The 22,649-nt window shown below is 41.2% G+C and overlaps 1 protein-coding gene across 1 annotated transcript in view; it reads left to right on the forward strand.

The window, feature by feature from the left end:
* Positions 1-22,649, forward strand: part of LOC306757746 (copine-9-like) — a gene marked incomplete at both ends in the record, with an annotated part of 209,250 nt that overhangs the window by 153,932 nt on the left and 32,669 nt on the right. Inside the window, 6 exons of the mRNA XM_079242872.1 lie at positions 439-480; positions 6,331-6,406; positions 6,713-6,766; positions 6,944-7,005; positions 10,986-11,032; positions 11,221-11,402. Of these exons, the coding sequence (XP_079098998.1) occupies positions 439-480; positions 6,331-6,406; positions 6,713-6,766; positions 6,944-7,005; positions 10,986-11,032; positions 11,221-11,402 (463 nt within the window). The remainder of the gene's footprint in view (positions 1-438; positions 481-6,330; positions 6,407-6,712; positions 6,767-6,943; positions 7,006-10,985; positions 11,033-11,220; positions 11,403-22,649) is intronic.

Raw genomic sequence — 22,649 nt, forward strand, 5'->3', positions numbered from 1 at the left:
TGATTTTCCAATCAAGGCTGGCTGATTTTTCCATCAGTCCCATATTTAATTCCCCATTAAATCTGGACTGGTTTTGCGATCAATGCTGGGATGATTTTTCAGTTCATTCCTGCGTTGATTTCCCATCAATCTTGTATTAATTTTCTTTTCGATCTTGTATAAAAATTTTCCATCAATGCTGGGCCAGTTTTGGGCTGGTTTTCCTTCCGACTTGAACTGCTTTCCCCTTCAGTCCTCTTTGATTTCTGTAACTGTCTGACTTTTAATTTGGGTTACGTAACCAGCCGCTTTGTGTTTTGAAACCTCTTTTGAAGAAAAGTTAACTTTCCCTTTGTTATTCTTCCTCTTTCTCGTTCCCATTTCTTTTTTACCCTTCCATTGCCTGTGATTTTCAGCTCTTTTGTCTCACCTTGTCCTCCTCATCTCACCTCTCTCTAGGACAGTCAAAGTCGACGTCTACGACTGGGACAGAGATGGGAGGTGAGTCTCGCTCGCCACCTCTCTCTCTCCTTTCCTTTCTTCATTTCATTTTCAGCTCCACACGGAATCCCTCAAATGTCACACCAATTTTTTTCTGACCCAAGGCGTCTTATTAGAGCAGATGGATAGCTCCACTAGCCTGGCAAACACTGTGCGATGAATCAAACTTGTGAGGGAAAGGTTGCTGCTGAGTGGACAGCAGGTCACAGTTTATACGACCTCTCTTTCTCACAGATGCTGGGTTTCTGGAGGAGCTCTCCTCACAGACTTTCATCTTTCATTATAAACCTTGTAGGGTTTCAGGCCTCGTGTCACTGCTTTCCATACTTTACAGAATTCTACTGGTATGCTCTGTTTCACATTTCCAAATGTCTATCTCCCAGTCCATGAGGTTTTTAAAGGTAGATGCTTGCTGATCCCAGCATCAGACTTCTTCATGTTGTACAGTAGGCTGGGTTTTTCTAAATAACAATATCTTAGAAAGACAACCAGTGTCAGTTTTCACATTCAGTTCTGTACCACTGGGGGGATTTGAAGCAGGAGGTATGTCATCCAGGTTGTCTCTTCATGTTAGCGCTTCACCTGCCTGTAAGTAATACCCAGTATCCTCTGGTTACACACAGTGTGACATGGTATTAAATGGTCTGTGCAGAAGATGGTGTTGTTGACAGTTCTCAGCTCTTCATCAGCTGCCATCTCATCAGATTATTCTGTTAGCTGCAGTACGAGACTTTCAGTCCACACACTATGTGCCTTTAGTCCTTTATTCACACCGAATGCAGATTAAAAGTGAGAAAAATTCTCAGCAGACTCATAAATTTAGCCAGTGGAGTGTTTTTAAAGTATTTTAGAACATAAATGATCCCATCGGGTTTGATAAACCGCTACAGATTCAATGCCTCAAATATTCCCACCATAAAACCAGTGAGCCGCTTTGTACATCTTTAGTTTAAGGTATTTTTAAGAGAGAACAGTAATGAAAAATAATAAATTTAAGAAAAACGTCCCAGTAGACGGTGTCTACTTGGAAATTTGCTCCACCAGGTATTTATCAGTGTGAAAGCTGCCATCTGGATCAGATCTGCAGGTGAGTGAATGTCAGAAATACTTCATCCCACTGAGAACATCCTCGTCCCAGAAGACGTTTTTATCATGTTTATCTGTTGCAGTGGTGAAACATTAGATCAGACGTGTTTCGGGTTTATGTAGTGGGTCAAGCTGATGGCATAAACCTACTGAAGACAGTTACACCTCAGACATCTTCCTGAAGACTTTTCAGGACAAATCTCCGTCACAGCTCTGGTTCTGATGGAGGTTTTTCTTCTCAGTACTGGTTCTGATGGAGGTTTTCCTTCTCAGTACTGGTTCTGATGGAGGTTTTCCTTCCCAGTACTGGTTCTGATGGAGGTTTTCCTTCTCAGTACTGGTTCTGATGGAGGTTTTCCTTCTCAGTACTGGTTCTGATGGAGGTTTTCCTTCCCAGTACTGGTTCTGATGGAGGTTTTCCTTCCTAGTACTGGTTCTGATGGAGGTTTTCCTTCCTAGTTTTGGTTCTGATGGAGGTTTTCCTTCTCAGTACTGGTTCTGATGGAGGTTTTCCTTCCCAGTACTGGTTCTGATGGAGGTTTTCCTTCCTAGTTTTGGTTCTGATGGAGGTTTTCTTTCTCAGTACTGGTTCTGATGGAGGTTTTCCTTCTCAGTACTGGTTCTGATGGAGGTTTTCCTTCCCAGTACTGGTTCTGATGGAGGTTTTCCTTCCTAGTTTTGGTTCTGATGGAGGTTTTCCTTCTCAGTACTGGTTCTGATGGAGGTTTTCCTTCCCAGTACTGGTTCTGATGGAGGTTTTCCTTCCTAGTTTTGGTTCTGATGGAGGTTTTCTTTCTCAGTACTGGTTCTGATGGAGGTTTTCCTTCCTAGTTTTGGTTCTGATGGAGGTTTTCTTTCTCAGTACTGGTTCTGATGGAGGTTTTCCTTCTCAGTACTGGTTCTGATGGAGGTTTTCCTTCCTAGTTTTGGTTCTGATGGAGGTTTTCTTTCTCAGTACTGGTTCTGATGGAGGTTTTCCTTCTCAGTACTGGTTCTGATGGAGGTTTTCCTTCCCAGTGCTGGTTCTGATGGAGGTTTTCCTTCCTAGTTTTGGTTCTGATGGAGGTTTTCCTTCCCAGTACTGGTTCTGATGGAGGTTTTCCTTCTCAGTACTGGTTCTGATGGAGGTTTTCCTTCCCAGTACTGGTTCTGATGGAGGTTTTCCTTCCCAGTACTGGTTCTGATGGAGGTTTTCCTTCCCAGTACTGGTTCTGATGGAGGTTTTCCTTCTCAGTACTGGTTCTGATGGAGGTTTTCCTTCCCAGTACTGGTTCTGATGGAGGTTTTCCTTCCCAGTACTGGTTCTGATGGAGGTTTTCCTTCCCAGTACTGGTTCTGATGGAGGTTTTCCTTCTCAGTACTGGTTCTGATGGAGGTTTTCCTTCCCAGTACTGGTTCTGATGGAGGTTTTCCTTCCTAGTTTTGGTTCTGATGGAGGTTTTCCTTCCCAGTACTGGTTCTGATGGAGGTTTTCCTTCTCAGTACTGGTTCTGATGGAGGTTTTCCTTCCCAGTACTGGTTCTGATGGAGGTTTTCCTTCCTAGTTTTGGTTCTGATGGAGGTTTTCTTTCTCAGTACTGGTTCTGATGGAGGTTTTCCTTCTCAGTACTGGTTCTGATGGAGGTTTTCCTTCCTAGTTTTGGTTCTGATGGAGGTTTTCCTTCTCAGTACTGGTTCTGATGGAGGTTTTCCTTCCCAGTACTGGTTCTGATGGAGGTTTTCCTTCTCAGTACTGGTTCTGATGGAGGTTTTCCTTCCCAGTACTGGTTCTGATGGAGGTTTTCCTTCCCAGTACTGGTTCTGATGGAGGTTTTCCTTCCCAGTACTGGTTCTGATGGAGGTTTTCCTTCTCAGTACTGGTTCTGATGGAGGTTTTCCTTCCCAGTACTGGTTCTGATGGAGGTTTTCCTTCCTAGTTTTGGTTCTGATGGAGGTTTTCCTTCCCAGTACTGGTTCTGATGGAGGTTTTCCTTCTCAGTACTGGTTCTGATGGAGGTTTTCCTTCCCAGTACTGGTTCTGATGGAGGTTTTCCTTCCCAGTACTGGTTCTGATGGAGGTTTTCCTTCCCAGTACTGGTTCTGATGGAGGTTTTCCTTCTCAGTACTGGTTCTGATGGAGGTTTTCCTTCCCAGTACTGGTTCTGATGGAGGTTTTCCTTCCTAATTTTGTTTCTGATGGAGGTTTTCCTTCCCAGTACTGGTTCTGATGGAGGTTTTCCTTCCCAATGCTGGTTCTGATGGAGATTTGCCTTCCTGGTTCTGGTTCTGATGTAGGTTTTCTTCTCTGATCTGGTTCTGATGCAGATTTTCCTTCCTGGCTCTGGCTTTGATGAAAGTTTTCCCTCCTGTTTCTGGTCCTAATGAGGTTTTCCTTCCCGTCTACTGGCTTTGGTTCTGATGGAGGTTTTCCTCTCCACTGTCTCCTTGGAAGAATGAATCAAAATGAAGATTTGATCCAATTGGCTGCTTTTCTTTTCTTGTTTTCAAGTCTATGAGAACAAAATGATGTAATGACTGGTTGGACACGGCCTGCTACTTGTCCTTGATGCACCAGCCGAGCAGAACTTTCTTCTCGTGGGACTCTGAAAAACATTGTGTGATTGGTGGGACACAGAAAAACGTAGACTGCAAAGTTATCACTTTGAGATAGTAAGAAATGACAAAAATGAATAAAATATGGGGGAAAAAAAGACTCTTGTGGAGTATGAACCGATTCAACCAAATCAAACCTTTTTCTTTGTTCTCGCAGCTTCGAGAACAAGAATAAAGTTCTCGCTTCTTGCAGAGTGTGTAACAAGCTTCAGCTAGGTTTTTATTTTCATGAAACGGTTTATGTCAAAAGTTATGATAAATATTTGGATGACCCCCTCCAGGGTCACCATGACAGTGGCAGACATTTGCGTGACTCTGTGAGGGTTGCAGCTGACATGCACACACGCAAAGTTAAAAAAAATATATATGTAAAAGGATAAAAAAGCGTCCTTCAACTGGTGGATAAAGTAACCAGACAGCAGTTCCATATCTACACATGTAACCAGACCAGTAAACCAGTTAAGTGATGGAGTCACAAAGTTGTTCCACTGTAAACCAACCATCCAGTTAGTTTTCAAATTCTCATCATTTTCAAGGTAATGGTGTAGGTCTGCAGTTGTTACTCTACGTTGTTCTGTTTAATCTCCATTCTGTTTGACCACGGATGTCTTCATAGAGCACTGATAACTGCATTAAATTGGCCTCATTAGATCACTGTCATTCATTAATTCATCAATAAATCCACGCATGATAATGTCAGTGCTCATTCAATTGGAATTAATTCAGCTTTATTGCACAGCACCAATTAACAACAAAGTCATCTCAAGGCAGTTTATGGACAATCTAATTCAGTCCGATTGAATTTAGTCCAATTATAATCCAATTAAAACAAATTCACTGTGTGACCCTCATTAGTTATATAACTGTTCATTTACACCAGATAATAAAAAACTAATTTTCAGGCAAAGGAAAGGCAAAACAAGGTTGTTGCATCACAAATTATTTGCTGAAGTTTGAAGATTAAGAATTTTGTCTTTTTTTTAATCGAAATGCATCAATGTGCATCCATCACCTATAAACTAACTTAAACGCTGCGTTTATGTTCTACACGAACTCTGCATGTGTGCAGATGGAGCCTTCTATACGTCTTCTTCATCCTAAATGAATGCTGAGCAAAAAGAACAAAGACAGAGAAGCTTTTATACATCTAATAGCTGCACAGACCGCCTGCTGTTTACTGTGCAGCCTCTTTTTACGTGTCTTTCTGAGTGTGATCATGTTAACTTTTAACTATGTTACCTGTTGACCAAAACTGATGCAATAGCATTTACCAATGTTTGACACAGACAGATGTGTTTATGTTGTAAAAAGAAGCACAAATGGGTTTAAAACTGTTCCCTACCTTTCCAAACTTAAAACTGTCTTTCTGAAATTCATTATGTACATCCTCAAAGCCAATGTTACTCTGCAGCCTGAGAAACAACGTCGCTGCGTTATTTTCCCTGGATGCTGCATCACTTTTACAGCAGCATTTTGCTTTACGGCACTGCGTCACACACCTTCAACGAGATAAAACCACACTGAGCATTTTGAACACACACCGTGACTGATTCATGAAAGAAACCAGATAGGATTTTATTGTAAGAAGACAGGAAAAGAAAGAGACAGAGCTAGATATAAGTCAGCATTAGACTGACTTTTACTGGCTGGAGAGATCTCAGAGAAGAGCCAGGATGAAGATGGAAGCTGAATTAGTGTTGTTAATGGAAGGCCATCTTTCTGACAGCGAGGAAATCTGACAAATTATAACTAGTTGTGACATTTTAAGGCTAATTGCCTGAAAAAAGTGTGCATTTAGTTATTAGTCTGAATGTTGCATAAGGTGTCTGGTGGCATTTTTCAGTTTATTTCTTCCCTCAATCACTTCTTCTGGCGTTTTTTCTTTCATTCGAGCTCCCAGTTACCGACCAACTCATTTCAGACATATTCATCCCAGAACTTCTGACAACTTAAAAGTTCTGGACACAACATGATGAAAAGCAATTTTAGAACTGATCCATGCATAATGCGATAAAACGCTAATCTTTGAATTTGCTTAAATTCAACAAAAAATAACCAGCATGTCAGCGAGACGTTACTTGACAACATGAATAGTATTCTTCCGAAACCAACAAGTAAATCACATTCCAGCTGCTTTGTTTTAATATTTCAATGTCTCTTCCTTTTTTCCAGTCATGACTTTATTGGCGAGTTCACCACCAGTTACAGAGAACTGTCAAGAGGCCAAAGCCAGTTTAACGTCTACGAGGTAAACCGTGCAAACAAGAAAAACAAAGACAACACATCAAAGATCTTCCACAACATTTTATTTTTCATGAAGAGAAGATGAAAAATGCAAGAATGTTGTGGGAACATGGAACAACATAAATAGTTCCTTGACAGATGTATACATAATTCACATCAGCAATAGTTCTTTTATCATTAATTCCAGCCTTCTTTTAAGCACAATATGATATGTACGTCCATCCACCCAGACAGGAACTGTAAGACTACATAATCTACTCAGATGTGTATAATTAAAAGCTCATTCATTCCTTCTTCTCTTGCGGTCAAGGTTTTGAACCCCAAAAAGAAAGGGAAGAAGAAGAAATACGTCAATTCAGGGACGGTAAGGCCTGTCAGAGTGTTTTACATCAGCAGCTGCCACAGCTTTCATGGAAAACACTCAGTAGGAGCTTCTCAAAGCACCAACCGAAGTGGTTTAATCTGGACGTCCTTCATGTTTTCTCTTACTGTTTGTTTCTTTCCGCCTTCTTCTTCCTTTCACTATCTCTCCGTTTCCAAGGTGACTCTCCTGTCCTTTAAGGTGGAGTCTGAATGTACGTTTGTTGACTTCATCCGAGGAGGGTAAGAGTTCAGTCTCTTACGTTTAACAGGGCAGAGTGTGGAGCAGGAATGAGTGTTATGGTGTTGCTCATTATGATGTGTTCAGGGACCAATCAGTGAATATTATCTTGGTCTCAGCTGACATATAGTTTCAACCTTTTACTGCTGGCTGAAACTGGTGCATACACGACTGCAGCTTGTATGCACCAGCTGTGACACATCTTATTTCAGTGGCACTACATGTTTCTTTTAGCATTTAATGATGCCTTCAGAGATATGGTTTATAAACCTCCATCATATGTGTTAGCTTGTGAACAGTCTGCTAATGATAAGTCAGGGGGTTGCTGTCCTTTGTGACCTGGATAAAGTGGACTATCCTGACTACCAGACAGCACACAGCCCATTGAAACTGAACTTAGCCCCAGAAAAAGGTGCACTTTTGTGTCTTTTTTATGCACAAATGAGAAAAAACACTCTCATTTGATTCTAAAGTATTAAAGATGAATGCATTGCAGAAAAGTATTATATGAGCTGTCTAAGGTCTTGAGGTTGGGTGAATGAATCCTCTGAAGATGAACAACAGCACCTGACACATAGCACTGTGTCACGCTTTTTTTTTTTAAGGAAAGCAAAATGCTGCAACGTAGATGCAGTGTGTGAGAAAGAAAGTCTAGCCTCACAACTTCCACACACATCAAGAGGATCAGACACAGACAGGTGCTGCTGATGAAATACGCTTGATGTTGTTAACACAATACCAAAGAGGAAAGACATCATCGATGGTCCAACAGACGTTAATCTGGCCGCCCGTCAATCTGGTTAATGTTAAGTTCATGTCAGCGTAGTTAGAAAAGTGTGTGTTTAGGTCAGAAGAAGCCCTTGTTTTTCTAAAAAGAACATGATGTTATGGTTTATCCAATCCACTTTATTTATATAACACATTTTATAAAGGTAAACAGTTTCCAAAGTGCTGCACAGAATAAAACAAAAACAATGTTACAATACTAAGATATCAACAAATACAAAGTAATAAACTTAAAATCAATCCCAATAAACAGGTAAAAGCCAATAAATATTTAAAAATGTATAATTTTTTGTATAAATAATTTATTTAAAAATGAAATAAAAATGAAAAATTAAAAATTAAAAAGACACAGAGGAACACAAAAGTTTTAAGCCTCGTCTTCGGGACCATAAGCTGGAGTTGACCCTCTGACCTCAGCGCAGTATAAATTTGGATGAGGTCAGAAATGTATTTATGGGCCAGTTCATTCAATGCTTTAAAAACAAACAATAAAATCTTAAAATCCTTAGATTCATGCATGGAAACAAACCTCCGGAGCAATGGGCCTCATTCACCAGCGACGCCTAAACCCTTATTACTAACTTTTTATAAAAAATGTGGCATTCACCAAAATCATTGTGTCTTGGAAAACAACAACGAACACTGTTCTGCTGTTTAGTTCACTAAAATACAATCATAAAGTTACAACAACAGATTTTTTCTTCTGATAAATTACATTTTGGCTATGTTTACTCTGCAGGTTTTAATGCACAATTCCGATTTTCTGGTCAAATCTGATTTGTTTGCTTCACTGTTCATATTACATGTGACCTGTCTGCGGACTGCGGTGTGAGCAGCTTGTGCTCCTGAAGTAACTCAGTGTCACATTAATGACGTCAAACACGGGGATGATGTGGACGAAAACAAATACAGAGGTAACCGGTACTGTCATTTACTGGCTTCGGTTAATAACAGTGTGTGGCGGCGGTCCGCCAGTTTGTGAGCAGGTTCTGGTAAAAAACATGAAAAGGAGAAATGAGTAATATAATAATTATATAAGTAATATAATAAAGTAAGCAATAAATTTTGCTGTCACGTCGCAATTTAAAGCAACTTCTGCGACATCAGCACAGAGGAGTGTGTGGACGCGGCGTCGGATCCAGGGGTGGTGGGATCAGGATGCGAGTGGTTTTACAAAGCTGAAGTTCTTCCAAAACTTTAGGACATCGAGAAATACATTTTATGCATCTGTCAACACATCACTTTAAGACTTTGGAGGTGTGTCATGGGGTTCAGGAGACCCACCACCCTGAGAAAGTGAGCAGGAGCAAGGTAGTGGGGGTTAGGGTTACCGCACCTCGCCTGTTTGCTCTGTAGTCATGTCCTCATGCCAGACGACATCATCTGCCTCTAGTAGCTCCAGAATGATGTCAGAGTCACATTGAATGCAACCTGTTTGTTCAGACTGAAGTCACATGGCAGATCCGCATCAGATTTAGGACCACATATCCAAGCAGTCTGGGTTGCATTTGAAAATATCAGATCTCTGTCGTTCTGACTGTTAAGAAAAGATCAGTTACAGGTCACATAGGGGCAAAAACACCAGATTTGGGTCACTTCATCCTGTAGTGTGAACGTAGCTTTTGCTAATTTGAGATGAATAGTAAGATTTGGAACATCACATCCTAATGTTAGAATTCCCTCAGGTGAATATTTACCTGTTTTCATCCTTTTCAATAAAAGCAGCAGATGCTGATCTTCCTAACAGCATGAGTTCAACAGACTGCAAACAGATCCATCCCTTTGAGCTCTACATCACTCCAAAATGTCCAAGTTGCCTTTAACTCCCAGATCTACCTGCAGAATGTCAGATGTGATCATTAAAATTCATTACAACGATGTCTTTTTAATATAATGATACATTTTTATTGGGAAATCCAGGTTTTGTTGTGGCCGCCTGGTTAATAAGAGCTGTCAGACTCACCTGCAGGATTCATCAGGTGCATCATTCCCTCCGTAGATGTATTTCCTTTTAAATTTGCTTTGCAAACTTTAAAAGGTACAGCAGCGATGTAACGATGATTTGTTTTATGGTTTATCACTTTCCTGTTTAGTCAAGACAACAACGACGCGCTCACGGGACCAAACTGCAGGCTGCTGTCAAAGTTCAGGAGACATTCATGACTAGTTTAAACATGTTTTTTATATTATTTAATCTCATCGTGTGGTTATTTATAACTAATTTAACACTTAAAATTGCGGGAAAAAAGGCTTCAGTGGACATCTTCATATTATCTTTTATTTTCCTTCACCTTTTAGTCATTATGCTTGTTATTCTGCTTATCATGTTTGACAGATGGCTGATTGCACGCAGACGTAACATTATTGCAGTCTACCAACGCGCTCATAAATCTGACGGAGGGTTTTTGTAAAAGACTTTTTAAGTACAACTTCAGAACAAATTTAAAAAGAATTACAAGAAGATGCTGGTGAATGAGGTCCTACGTCCTTTCCACTGATGGAGATATCTGGCCATTTGGCACAACACACATAGCAGCTGTCAAGCACGGTGGAGGAGGGGTGATGATCTGGGCTTGTGTTCAGTCCTGGAACCTGAGAGGCCCGTGAACTCTGTATACCAGAATATTCTGGAGTCATACGTGAAGCCATGTGTCTGACAGCTACGTTTCAGCCAGAACTGGCTGACAACCCGTAAAGCAATAAACAAAACATCCACAAATCTTAAAATCAATAAAGTAAAATCACATGACATCATTTCTTTCACAGTGATGTGAGACTAATAATGTCATCCTGAACATGTTTGCTTCAAGTTATTCCTGCTAAAAGTGGCTTTACAAGCTGCCGAGTCATGGATGGACTTCATTTTTCACACTCTGCTTCTACGGTTTTGATTAGTTTTGGTTCAGTGAACAAAATTCAAGGATAATGTGTCATATTGGTATTCTTACACTTGTGTGCCTTTTTTCATGTTTGGAAGTCTTCCTGGGCCTGAACAGTAGTGTCTCACAGAATTGCTTCTGTTTCAAAGACAACCTGAAGGCCGAAAACCTTCCAAAAAACGCAGAGTTGTTTGTTTAGCTGTTATCACAACATTTTCCGTTGTGTCAGAATCTGCCCACAGTTGTCCTAGAAGCTCCTTCAGAGGCTATTTTACTGCATTATTCCTGATGTTCTGATGTCTTCTGTGTCCCACCAGGACACAACTTAATTTCACAGTGGCCATAGACTTCACTGCCTCCAATGGTAAGATGGTCCTTTTCACACATGCATGCAGGAAATGTTCACATGCACAGTGCATGGGGCATTAGCATCAACATCACTGTGACAGATATTCTAATGTTAGTGATGCAGAGAGCTCCAAAATATTTGTTTGACCATCTGTTTAAGTCTTTGAGTTTTTACATATGTGTTTGGTGTGGGGTTTTTATCAGGTAATCCATCCCAGCCCACATCGCTACACTACATGAGTCCATACCAGATGAATACGTACGCCATGGCCCTGAAAGCTGTGGGGGAGGTCATTCAGGACTATGACAGTGACAAACTCTTCCCTGCATACGGCTTTGGAGCTAAACTGCCCCCAGACGGCAAGATTTCCCACGCTTTTCCACTGGTAAGCCACTCTTAAGGCAGTTCACAGGTTTTACCGTAAACTGGTCACATGCACTATTCTGTACTTTAGTTGAGGCATTTTGAGTTTGAGTTAAATTCAGCTCTTCTTTCTGAAGAGCTGAATTTAAGTTCGGTGGGCAGTTCCTACAATCGCCATCTTGGCAGTGTGTCATCTCACCTGGAAAATACAAATATGGGCAAAGAGGTGGAGCTGAGAAGGGCGCTCTGAGCGTCATGGTGGATGATGGACATCGAGCAACCGCCGAGCTTTCTGTAGCTAAGAGCTAACCCAAGAGATAACAGGAGCTAACCAGCTAACGGAGGTAAGCGGGCTAAAGCTAAGTCACGTTGATAACCGGCTAAAAAACGCGGTTGTTCTACGTTCTTCTTACTTGAAGCGGGAAATCGGATACCTGTCAATCAAAAGGACACGCCCCTAAATATGCCGAACTTCAAGATTAAATTACTTTTAAACGGTCGAGTTAGAAAAAAATTCACTCCCCCAACAGTTGTCATGAAGGTAAACCTGACCTATTAAACCTAAAATGGATTTTTGAACCAGGCTGGAAACATGTTTATTTCTGCTGTGAAGTTGGTCTTTTTAACATGGGAGTCTATGGGGATTTGCTCTGATTTGCAGCCCCTAGTGGATGAAGGTGGAACTGCAGTTTTATGCACTTCGGCATCGGCTTCACTTTTTACCTCCGGAGGTTGCCGCTTGGTTCCCACGGACTGTGGGGGGCATGGGCTGGGGCCTCTCTCTGCCACTTCCTGGGCGGACACTGGACTGACTTCAGGGTGGGGTGGCTGCCGTTTGCCTGGATCCTGAGGTCCTCCTGACCTGCCTCTGACCTTTGTGTAGTCGGGGATTCATTGGATCCCTGTTCTTCTAACGCTTTCACTCCGCATGTTCTGCATGCTGACACCGTCACCGTGTCGTCCTGCTGCTTCACTCACTGACAGACATTTTCAGCTCAGTGTTTCTAGTCTCAGTGGAAACACGTCGGTTCTTTTTAGCTTGTTCATCTCTGGTGCTTCTGACAGTTGTTGACTTTGTCTTCCTGTGGCGGAGGGTGGGTTGGGAGGATCTCTTTTTTTATGTTTCTGTACAGGTGTAGCAGATGGTCTAATTGCCTTGGATGTTGTGCATTGATATGTCCTCTTTGTTTTCTGCTTACTTTCCCTTTCTGTTTTGCGTTCTCCCCCTCCTTATTTTGTCCCCTCGGGTCAGGTTCAGCAGTACTATGTAAATTCCATAAAACAAGCATTAATTAAAAACAAACAAACAATTAAAATATGACTTCAGATTATCAAGAGGAGCTTTATATTTATAAAGCTTATAAAGCATTATATTCATAAAGCTCCTCTTGGCAAAGTAAATGTGCTCAGTGCAACACAGCAGCCAGACCATCATTCTGCTGATACGATGATGGATAAGACAAGTAAAAAATAAACAAATAAATAAATAAAAGGTGTTATTTTGTTGAACTCCAGCTGATAGGTCTGAAACTAATGTAGAACTCATAAATTCAGAAATGTCTTCATGAAGCAGGAAGTGAAGTTGTCCTGTGTTCCAGCACTTAGGACGCAGCAGAAAGAGGAATTTATTCAGCACATGGAGGACATACTTCCAGTGCATCAGCTGTGATTTTGATTGAGCAGTTTCATGCTGGTTAGCACAAAGGCTCCTGGGACTTTTTCATTTAAAGTCCAAGCTGTTTACTTCTGTGTTGTCTTTAAACTGCGTCATGGTCTTAAGGGTCAAATGATTGAGAGAAGCAAACGACAGACGGCTGAGATGGAGGTTCACGGATTATTCTGTTTTTCATTACATGGTTGGTACAGCGCTGCAGACATGCTTCATTTTCCACTTTCAACATCCATACATATACATATATGTATATATATATTTGTATATACCTATATATATATATATATGTGTGTGTGTGTGTGTGTGTGTCTGTGAATTCCAATAAAGTATTTGGGTTTTCATTTTTCCGCCTGTTTAGATCTTTAATAACACTCTCAGACAGGTTTCATCTTTAGTTTTCATGTGAGCTTCGTTAAAGGGAAACTACTGGAGGAGGTTGTTTCGCATCATTAAGACAGTCCCAGTTTCCATGCAGTCTGGGGGGAAAAGGAGGATCTTTCTGCAGAGGAAAAGAGGGAAATAAAAGGTTGGACATTTAAGGAGTGTGTGAACATGTTGGTTCAAATAAATCAGGTGAAGGAAAGTCTCCATCAGGAAAATGCTTCGTATTCAGAGATCAGATGTTTAAAAGCCATTGATGAGCAGCAGCAGGTATCAGAAGCTGCTGGAAAACATCTCCATCAGGATCTTCCAGAGGCAGCAGTCGTACGTAAAGCTGCACCTGAGGCTCCGTTGTTAATGCTCACACTCACACACACACACACACACACACACACACACACACACACACACACACACACACACACACACACACACACACACACACACACACACACACACACACACACACACAAACGTTTCAGAAATACACAAAGACTCATAATGAGACTGTTTTATTTTCTGATGAATGATGGAGGTCTGGATGGAGATCATGTCGCAACAAGGCTGCCATGTCTGCAAGGTAGAGGTAGAGGGATGCTCTGGGCTGGAGAAATGGTGACAATGTTCTCTCTGACCATTTGGTATAAAAGGAAGAAGAGTTTCTTCTGACAACGCTCCATCACATGCTGCAGAAACACCAGCAGAATCTTTGGCTGCTTTGGGTATAAATGGAGTGCATGAAGTGTTAATCTGGAAGTATGAATTCAGATGGATGCTTTAATCATTGGCAGCTTTGTTCTATAAAATCCCGATTATTATATCAGGCATCATTTCGAAGACACAAAAGAATTCATTCACATAGATTATTTAGTGGAAATAAACTAAAACAGCAGATGCAGAATGATTTGGATGGCAATGTATATTTGTTTTTCAGATGTTTTTATGCAGATAGCTTTACGAGAGACAAGTATGGAGCAGAGTTGTTACCAGACTATTTATACTTAGCTACAGATGGCTGTTTTTGGGAGACCAGCTGTCTGCTGTGTTTCAATCCAGGTTTGGCTTGTCTGAAACCTCAGCAGGTGAAGGATTTAAACAGGGATGAGTTAAGGTGCATTCACATCGGGACAGTCCACTGGATTCTGTCTGATTGGGGACTTGGCTCCGTTGTAGGGGGGTGTATCCATATGAAGATTGACATGTTCACGCTACACTTTGATCAAATGAGCCAAACCATTTTTATCCACTTGTGAGTTAAAAATTGAGACGAAACTATCGTTGTTTTGGGTTTTTTTTATTTTGTCTTATCCAACTATACAATACACTGCAACAATGGGCACAGTATGAACAACAGACAAGGCAGAGGACCCTTAACGCGATCACTGTGTATTTACCAAGCAGCAACCTCCGGCGGTTAAAAGTGAAGCCTATGCGAAGTGCATAAAGCTGCAGTTCCCCCTTCATCCACTAGGGGCTGCAAAACAGAGCAAATCCCCATAGACTCCCATGTTAAAAAGACCAACTTCACAGCAGAAATAAACATGTTTACAGCCTGGTTCAAAATTCATTTTCGCTTTAATAGGTCAGGTTAACGTTCATGACAACTGTGGGGGGAGTGAATTTTTTTCTAACTCGCTCGTTTAAAAGTAATTTAATCTCATAGTTTGGCATATTTAGGGGCGTGTCCTTTTGATTGACTGGTACCAATCTCCCACTTCAAGTAAGAAGAACGTAGAACAACCGCGTTTTTTTAGCCGGCTAACAACATAACTTAGCTTTAGCCCGCTTACCTCCGTTAGCTCGGTTAGCTCTTAGCTACAGAAAGCTTGGAGTTCGCTCGATGTCAATCATCCACCATGACGCTCCCCCACCCTCCCTCCCCCCTCGGCTCCACCTCTTTGCCCATATTTGTATTTTCCGGGCAAGACGACATGCATGTCAATTCAACTTTCAATTCAATTCAATTCAACTTTATTTATATAGCGTCAAATCACGGCAATGCCATCTCAAGACGCTTTACAGACAGAGGGGAAAACATAATGAAGGCCAATTCATAACAGCCTATATAAGGAAACCAACAGATTGAGTTGAGTCCAACTCAATCTCCCATCCTGAGCAAGCACAGATGAAGTGGGACCGGCAGGACTCTGGTCTGAGAGGTCCGGAGTTGGTGATCCCTGCACTGCATACGCTAGTGTTAAGCCTGGAGAAATGACAACAGACAGGAAATCAGTCAGAGAGAATCATGATGAAAACCTTTAAAGTCAAATCCGTTGGGAGTCTGAGTTGAACCTAAATTCTTTTGAGAGTGAGTCCAAGTTGTGACTCAAGCCCAAATACGAGACTCAAGTATCTCTGGCCGACAGTATTTCAGATTAACTTCCAGTGAAGGTTGGACTCCTTTAGACTGATGCTGTCACTGAGCCTTTTCACAACATTTAAGGACGAAATTTCTTGGAGCAACTGAGGTGTTGAGGGGTTTCTGGCTTAGTGGACTCGGGACTGGGTCTATTAGTAGGGGATGTAGTTCTATTGGCTTCATTAGATTGTGATGTCAAACTCATTGGGAAGATTATCAGCCGAGTGTGAAGTTTTTGGGGTGTGGATCAGAACCGCTAAATCTAAGACTAAGGGTGGAGTTTCTCTGGGATGGGAATGAGAACCTGCATCAGGTAGAGGAGTTCAAGTATCTCAATTCACAGGGGATCAGCAATGGATGGATGGATGGATGGACGGATGGATGGATGGATGGATGGATGGATGATGGATGGACGGACGGACTGATGGATGGATGGATGGATAGATGGATGAATGGATGGACCGATGGATAGATGGATGGATGAATGGATGGATGGATGGATGGACCGATGGATAGATGGATGGATGAATGGATGGATGGATGGATGGATGGACCGATGGATAGATGGATGGATTCAATTCAATTCAATTCAATTCAACTTTATTTATATAGCGTCAAATCACGGCAATGCCATCTCAAGACGCTTTACAGACAGAGGGGAAAACATAATGAAGGCCAATTCATAATAGCCTATATAAGGAAACCAACAGATTGAGTTGAGTCCAACTCAATCTCCCATCCTGAGCAAGCACACTGGCAACAGTGGGAAGGAAAAAAACTCCCTTTTAACAGGAAGGAAACCTCCGGCAGAACCCGGCTCAAAGACAGGCAGCCATCTGCCTCTGCTGTGTGGGGGGAAGAGGACAGAAAGACAATAGACAACAGGAACTGCTACTCCCGGCCAGGGAGACCTGCTGAGCCAGGAGACATACATGTTAATGATGCAACACTGTTATTCTGCTTCCCTAACACTAACTGGGAGCTTATTCCATAAGAGAGGGGCCTGATAACCAAAGGCTCTGCCTCCTGCTCGGCTCTTTGAGACTCTAGGAACCACAAGTAAGCCTGCAGTCTGCGAACGAAGTACTCTACTTGGTATATAAGGAACAATGAGGTCTTTGATATATAGTGGTGCCTGGCTGTGGAGGGCTTTATATGTAAGGAGAAGGATTTTAAATTCTATTCTAGATTCAACAGGCAGCCAATGAAGAGAGGCTAAAACTGGAGAAATATGATCTCTCCTGCTGGTTCTGGTCAGGACTGTGGCTGCAGAATTCTGGATCAGCTGAAGGCTTTTCAGGGCATATTTAGGACAGCCCAGTAATAGAGAGTTACAGTAATCTAGTCTCGAAGTAACAAAAGCGTGAACCAGTTTTTTTGCATCACTCCGAGACAGAATGTCCCTAATTTTGGCTATATTACGTAAATGAAAGAAGGCTGTTTTAGTAACCTGCTTAATATGTGGGCCAAAGGACAGGTCAGGGTCAAATATTACTCCAAGGTTTCTCACTGTAGCACTGGAAGCTAAAGTAATGCCATCCAGGTTCATTACAAAACTGGAAAATTTAGCTCTGAGTTTTTCAGATCCAACGAGAATTACTTCAGTCTTATCTGAGTTTAAGAGGAGAAAATTTCTAGACATCCAAGTCTTTATGTCTATGAGACAATTTTGTAGCCTATTGGGCTGATTTGTTTCATCTGGTTTAAAGAATAAGTATAGTTGAGTATCATCTGCATAACAATGAAAGTTTATTCCATGCTGTCTAATAATTTTGCCTAAAGGGAGCATATATAGCGTGAAGAGTATTAGTCCAAGTACAGAACCTTGAGGAACTCCATGACTTACTGTAGTTTGGGAGGAGGACTTGTCATTTACATGAACAAACTGAAGTCTATCAGATAAATATGATTTAAACCAGCTTAACGCTGTACCTGTAATTCCAATCACCTGTTCTAGTCTTTGTAACAGAATGTTATGATCGACTGTATCAAATGCAGCACTAAGATCAAGCAAGATAAGTACGGACACAAGTCCTTTGTCTGAGGCCATAAGAAGGTCATTAGTAACTTTCACCAATGCTGTCTCAGTACTATGATGAGCTCTAAATCCTGACTGAAACTCCTCGCATAAATTATTTCTGCTCAGGTGGGCATGTAGCTGAGCTGAAACTATTTTCTCCAGAATTTTGGACATAAACGGGAGGTTAGATATAGGTCTATAATTTGCTATCACCTCTGGATCCAGAGATTGCTTTTTAAGTAAAGGCTTGATTACAGCAGTTTTAAATGATTGTGGTACATATCCTGTCACTAAAGACATATTGATAAGATTTAGTAGTGATGTATTAATTAAAGGGAAAATGTCCTTAAAGAGGCTCGTTGGGAGAGGGTCTAAGATACAGGTGGATGGTTTAGATGAAGCTATTATTTTAGTTAATTCAGAGGGTTGGACAGGACAGAAACTATTTAGACACAAGTCAGATCCTGGTTCTAAGGATGCTTCGGAGACCACAACAGGCTCAACATTATAGGTAGAAGGAAGAGTATTGTGAATTTGATCTCTAATAGTGTCAATTTTATTCCTGAAAAAATACATGAAATCATCACAGCTAAGTGAGAAAGGAATACATGGCTCCACAGCGCTCCGGCTCCTAGTAAGCCTAGCTACAGTGCTGAAAAGAAACCGAGGGTTGTTTTTGTTTTCCTCTATCAATGATGAATAATAAGCTGTTCTTGCCATACGTAAGGCTTTTTTGTATACGCTTAAACTTTCTTTCCAGGTTAAGTGAGACTCCTCTAGTCCTGATGAACGCCATCTGTTTTCCAAACGCCTTGATGCCTGTTTTAGAGCTCGAAGCTGGGAATTAAACCAGGGAGCCTTCATAATCTTACCTAATTTCTTCTTCTTTAGGGGAGCAACATTATCCAAGGTTGTACGCATTGAAGCTGTTATAGTATCAGCATGTTGATCAATCTGAGCAGGAGTAAGGCTTAAAGGGGGACTCTCGGTCATGCTAACACATGGTAGATGTGAAAAAATTGATTCAATTGATTGTTTAAATTTTGTAATATTATTGTCTGATAAACATCTACTATAGTAGAATTTATTTTTGGTCAGTGAGTAATCAAATAAAGTGAATTCAAAGGTTAATAAGAAGTGATCGGACAAGACAGGGTTTTGAGGAAATACTTTGAGCTTATCAGTCTCATATGTTAGAACAAGATCAAGAGTGTGACCATGAGAGTGAGTGGCTCCATTGACATTTTGTGAAAACCCAATTGAGTTCAGAATAGAGCTAAAGGAAATGTTTAAACTATCATTTTCAACATCAACATGAATATTAAAATCACCTAGTACAATGACCTTATCAGTAGTCAGCACTAACTCAGACAAGAGATCAGAGAATTCGGTCAGAAACTCGGAGTAAGGTCCAGGTGGGCGATACACTAATGCTAAAAGGAGCGGTTTCTCTGAATTCCATTTTGGATGAGATAAATTTAATGTCAGGAATTCAAAGGATTTATAGTTAGTTTTGTGCTTAGGATTAATTAAAAATTCTGACTTAAAAATAGCTGCAACACCTCCTCCTCTGCCTGTAGTTCTAGGAATGTGAAAGTTTAAATAGTTAGCTGGCGTAGCTTCATTAATACTAACATAATCCTCTTGCTGTAACCAGGTTTCCGTAAGACAGAATAAATCAATGTGGTGATCACCAATCAAGTCATTGACTAATAAAGACTTATTTGGGAGGGATCTAATATTCAGTAGGCCACACTTTATTGTCTTATTTTCAGATTTTATTAGATCCATTGTTTTTATTTTTATGAGGTTTTCACGATTAACCCCAGAAGTGTTTTTGTGTTGTTTAATTCTTACTGCTGGGAAGTTGTATAAGGTTGGAATGGGGTTTTGGGTGGGCGGCGGCAGGTGGGAAGCTGCAGAAAAGTGTGTAGGACTACAATTCTGCCTCCTGGTCCCAACCCTGAGTTGTCAATTTAGCTGACTAATAAAAGAGTCCATATTGCTAGATAAGAGAGTCCCTGCCAAGATGGTGATGGTAGGAACCGCCCACCAGGCTTCAATTCAGCTCTTCAGAAACCAATGGGTGATGTCACGGAGGCTCCCACCATCTCTTTATATACAGTCTATGGTATTTACTCACAATGCAATACTACACCAAATGTAGGAAGTAAATGTTCTGTAGTCCTTGTCCTGCATTTGGTCCACTAGAAATGTACCAAGACCTGCATTTGTAGGCGGACCGAGTCCACTTCTTTGGTGTGAATCAGAATTTGTTTGGCGCATTCACATTTCTCCAAATCAATTGGACTTTCCGAGCAAACGGACTTGGATTTGGATCCAAAAGGCTGATGTGAACGAGCCCTTAGTGTGTGTTGCGTTGTAGAGAGCTGCATCATTCCACACAGTGGAAAACACGATTACTGACCCTCAGTCAGAGTTCATGCTCTGGTTTTACATAAACCAGATCAAATCTAAACATGGAACAGTATTTCTCGCCAAGCTCTGAGCTATATGTTGGTGGACATGACACAAAAAAATGGAAGAAATCAGTGTGATGACAATCTACATTGGCAGTTTGTACTTTTTTTACTGACTGAATGATTGACGTGCCTAGAAGTTGATGCAAAGTACTGTCACGTCTGTCACATGACAAGCAGGAAGATGAAAATACTTGGATTGTTTGAAGGTAGACAATCCTTGTTTTTGTTTACATGGATCCCGATTAGCTTGCAGCTGCCAGCTGCAGCTGTTCATCATGTGGTCCTTTAAATCTTTTTCTTTTTAAATTCAATGTGTGCAGTAAAAGATCATTTTAATGTTGTCGTTAACTTGTCTTAACTGGACCCTGAAGGATCCTGATTGACAAATACATGTTTATCTTTAACTGGTTTACACTTTTAACTGACTTAATTGCCTATTTTAACATTTCCTTAAAGATTTTGGTGTGTTTTGATGAGAAGATTTGACAATTGTTCTGTTTGATCAGTAACTTTATTTATAAATGACATTTCACAGGCAAAACCACAAAGTGATTTACATTTAAAGGTCCCATATTATCTATTTATTCAACTATTTGATCCAGATATCAGATGTCCAGCTGCATTCTGTTCAATGTTTTACTTGGAAAACGTGCAGGACTGCAGCCCTTGAACACCAGGGTTCTCTGCCCCTGCTCCACACTGTGCCGGCTTACCTGGTTACATGGCTGCATGTATCTTGTGGGCTGTGTTCCGGCGCCTCTTTGCCGACCTTGTTGATCTTGTACAGCTTCAGGCACTCCAGGATCCATGTATGAGGCATTGAGTCAGAGGCTTACTGGTAGACAATCCAGGCAGTTCACAGGTTTTACCGTCTGGTTTTGCAGTCTCGGGCAACAGTTCTGTCAACCAGCAGTTGGTGTTTGGCCCCTGTGGTATTTTTACTCAGGCCTTTCTGTGCATCTGTCATGTATTGATCCATGTTCCCACTTATCTTAGCTGCTACGATGCCTGACGGGATGTTGTTGGCTGGTAACTGGATGGAACCGTTTCCAGTTGTGCTGCAGACTGTTGTTAACAATGCGACTCAGCAGTCTTTGCTGCTGCTGCCTTTCTGCCCGTCTGTCTGCTCTTTATTCTTTATCACTGCTGTGCCGTAAAACAAACAACTTCTTGTCTTAATCGTGCAACATGATTCAGAGCATTTTTCTCCTCCCACCTTTTGTTCCCTTTCCTCCGCCTCAGTCCTCCACATCTCCAACATGCCTTCAGCTTGTGGGATGACACGTTTCTTTTCACTGATTTATCATGCTGCCCTGAGCTGCTGGGTGTTCAGCAGATTGTGAAGGCTAATTTGGCTGGATGCAGTATCTTTTTAATTTGAATTTTAATTGATGTAAATTTAAATGCTAATTTCTATGGCTGCTAATAACAAAGGACGGTTAAATAATTTAACCTCTTGTTGTCCCTGCACAGACTGAAGAATGGACTGTAGAAGACAAAGAAAAACTTTGGCATCATCTCATCTTTTGTGGTGTTGCCATGTGTGTGTTTTCATGTGAATGATCTAAGCCATAAACTGCATGCATGAGAAGAATGCAGCAGCCATGATTAAACTTGCTGACTTTTTGTTGGGTTTTTTTTTTTTTTTTTTTTTTTTTTACATTTGACCTTTTCAGTTTAGTTTCTGTCATTTTGTATTTTACAGATAAAATAGGCTTGGATGGGAAGACAGAGAGTAAAAGTATTGGGAACATTATCACCAACTTGGTTAACACAGCGCCAGAGGTGGCAATCCTGGTCCAGAAAGTAAAAGTCCTGCCATGTTTTTGGATCTACCTGTACATTTAGAACAGATGTTTTCACTAACAGGCTCATTTACCTGGCAAATAAACTTTGCTCATTAAATTAAAAGGACTTGTACTTTCTGGACCAAGAATTGCCACCTCGGCACGACGCTTCCAAGGCTGGTTTATAAATACAGAGGCCTCTTGAGGCAGAGTGTTAAAAGAACACCCCTTTAGTCAACATTGAGCAGAAAAGTATCTGTGTTTGATCAGGGCCGGATTAAATCTGCCCAAGCCCCTGGGCCCAGAGTGTTCCAGGGGCCCCTTTCCCCACCGCAACATTGTGAAAATTGTGAATGATACACTGTGAAACGACATTTCTAACATCTCTCAGCCAATGGTACCAATAGCAAAACACTATTGGTCGGGGTGTAACTATCTGGCTTTTATGTACATTTTGTTTCATGTCCAAACTGCTGGTGTTAGCCCTACGTGGGCCCTACATGGGCCCCAAGTGGGTGTGGACCCCTGGGCCTTGTGTGTGTTAACACCTGCACTAGTCTCTGCCAC

The sequence above is a fragment of the Telmatherina bonti genome, assembly GCF_933228915.1.
Source record: "Telmatherina bonti genome assembly, chromosome: 6".
In the NCBI taxonomy this organism is placed as follows: Eukaryota; Metazoa; Chordata; class Actinopteri; order Atheriniformes; family Telmatherinidae; genus Telmatherina; species Telmatherina bonti.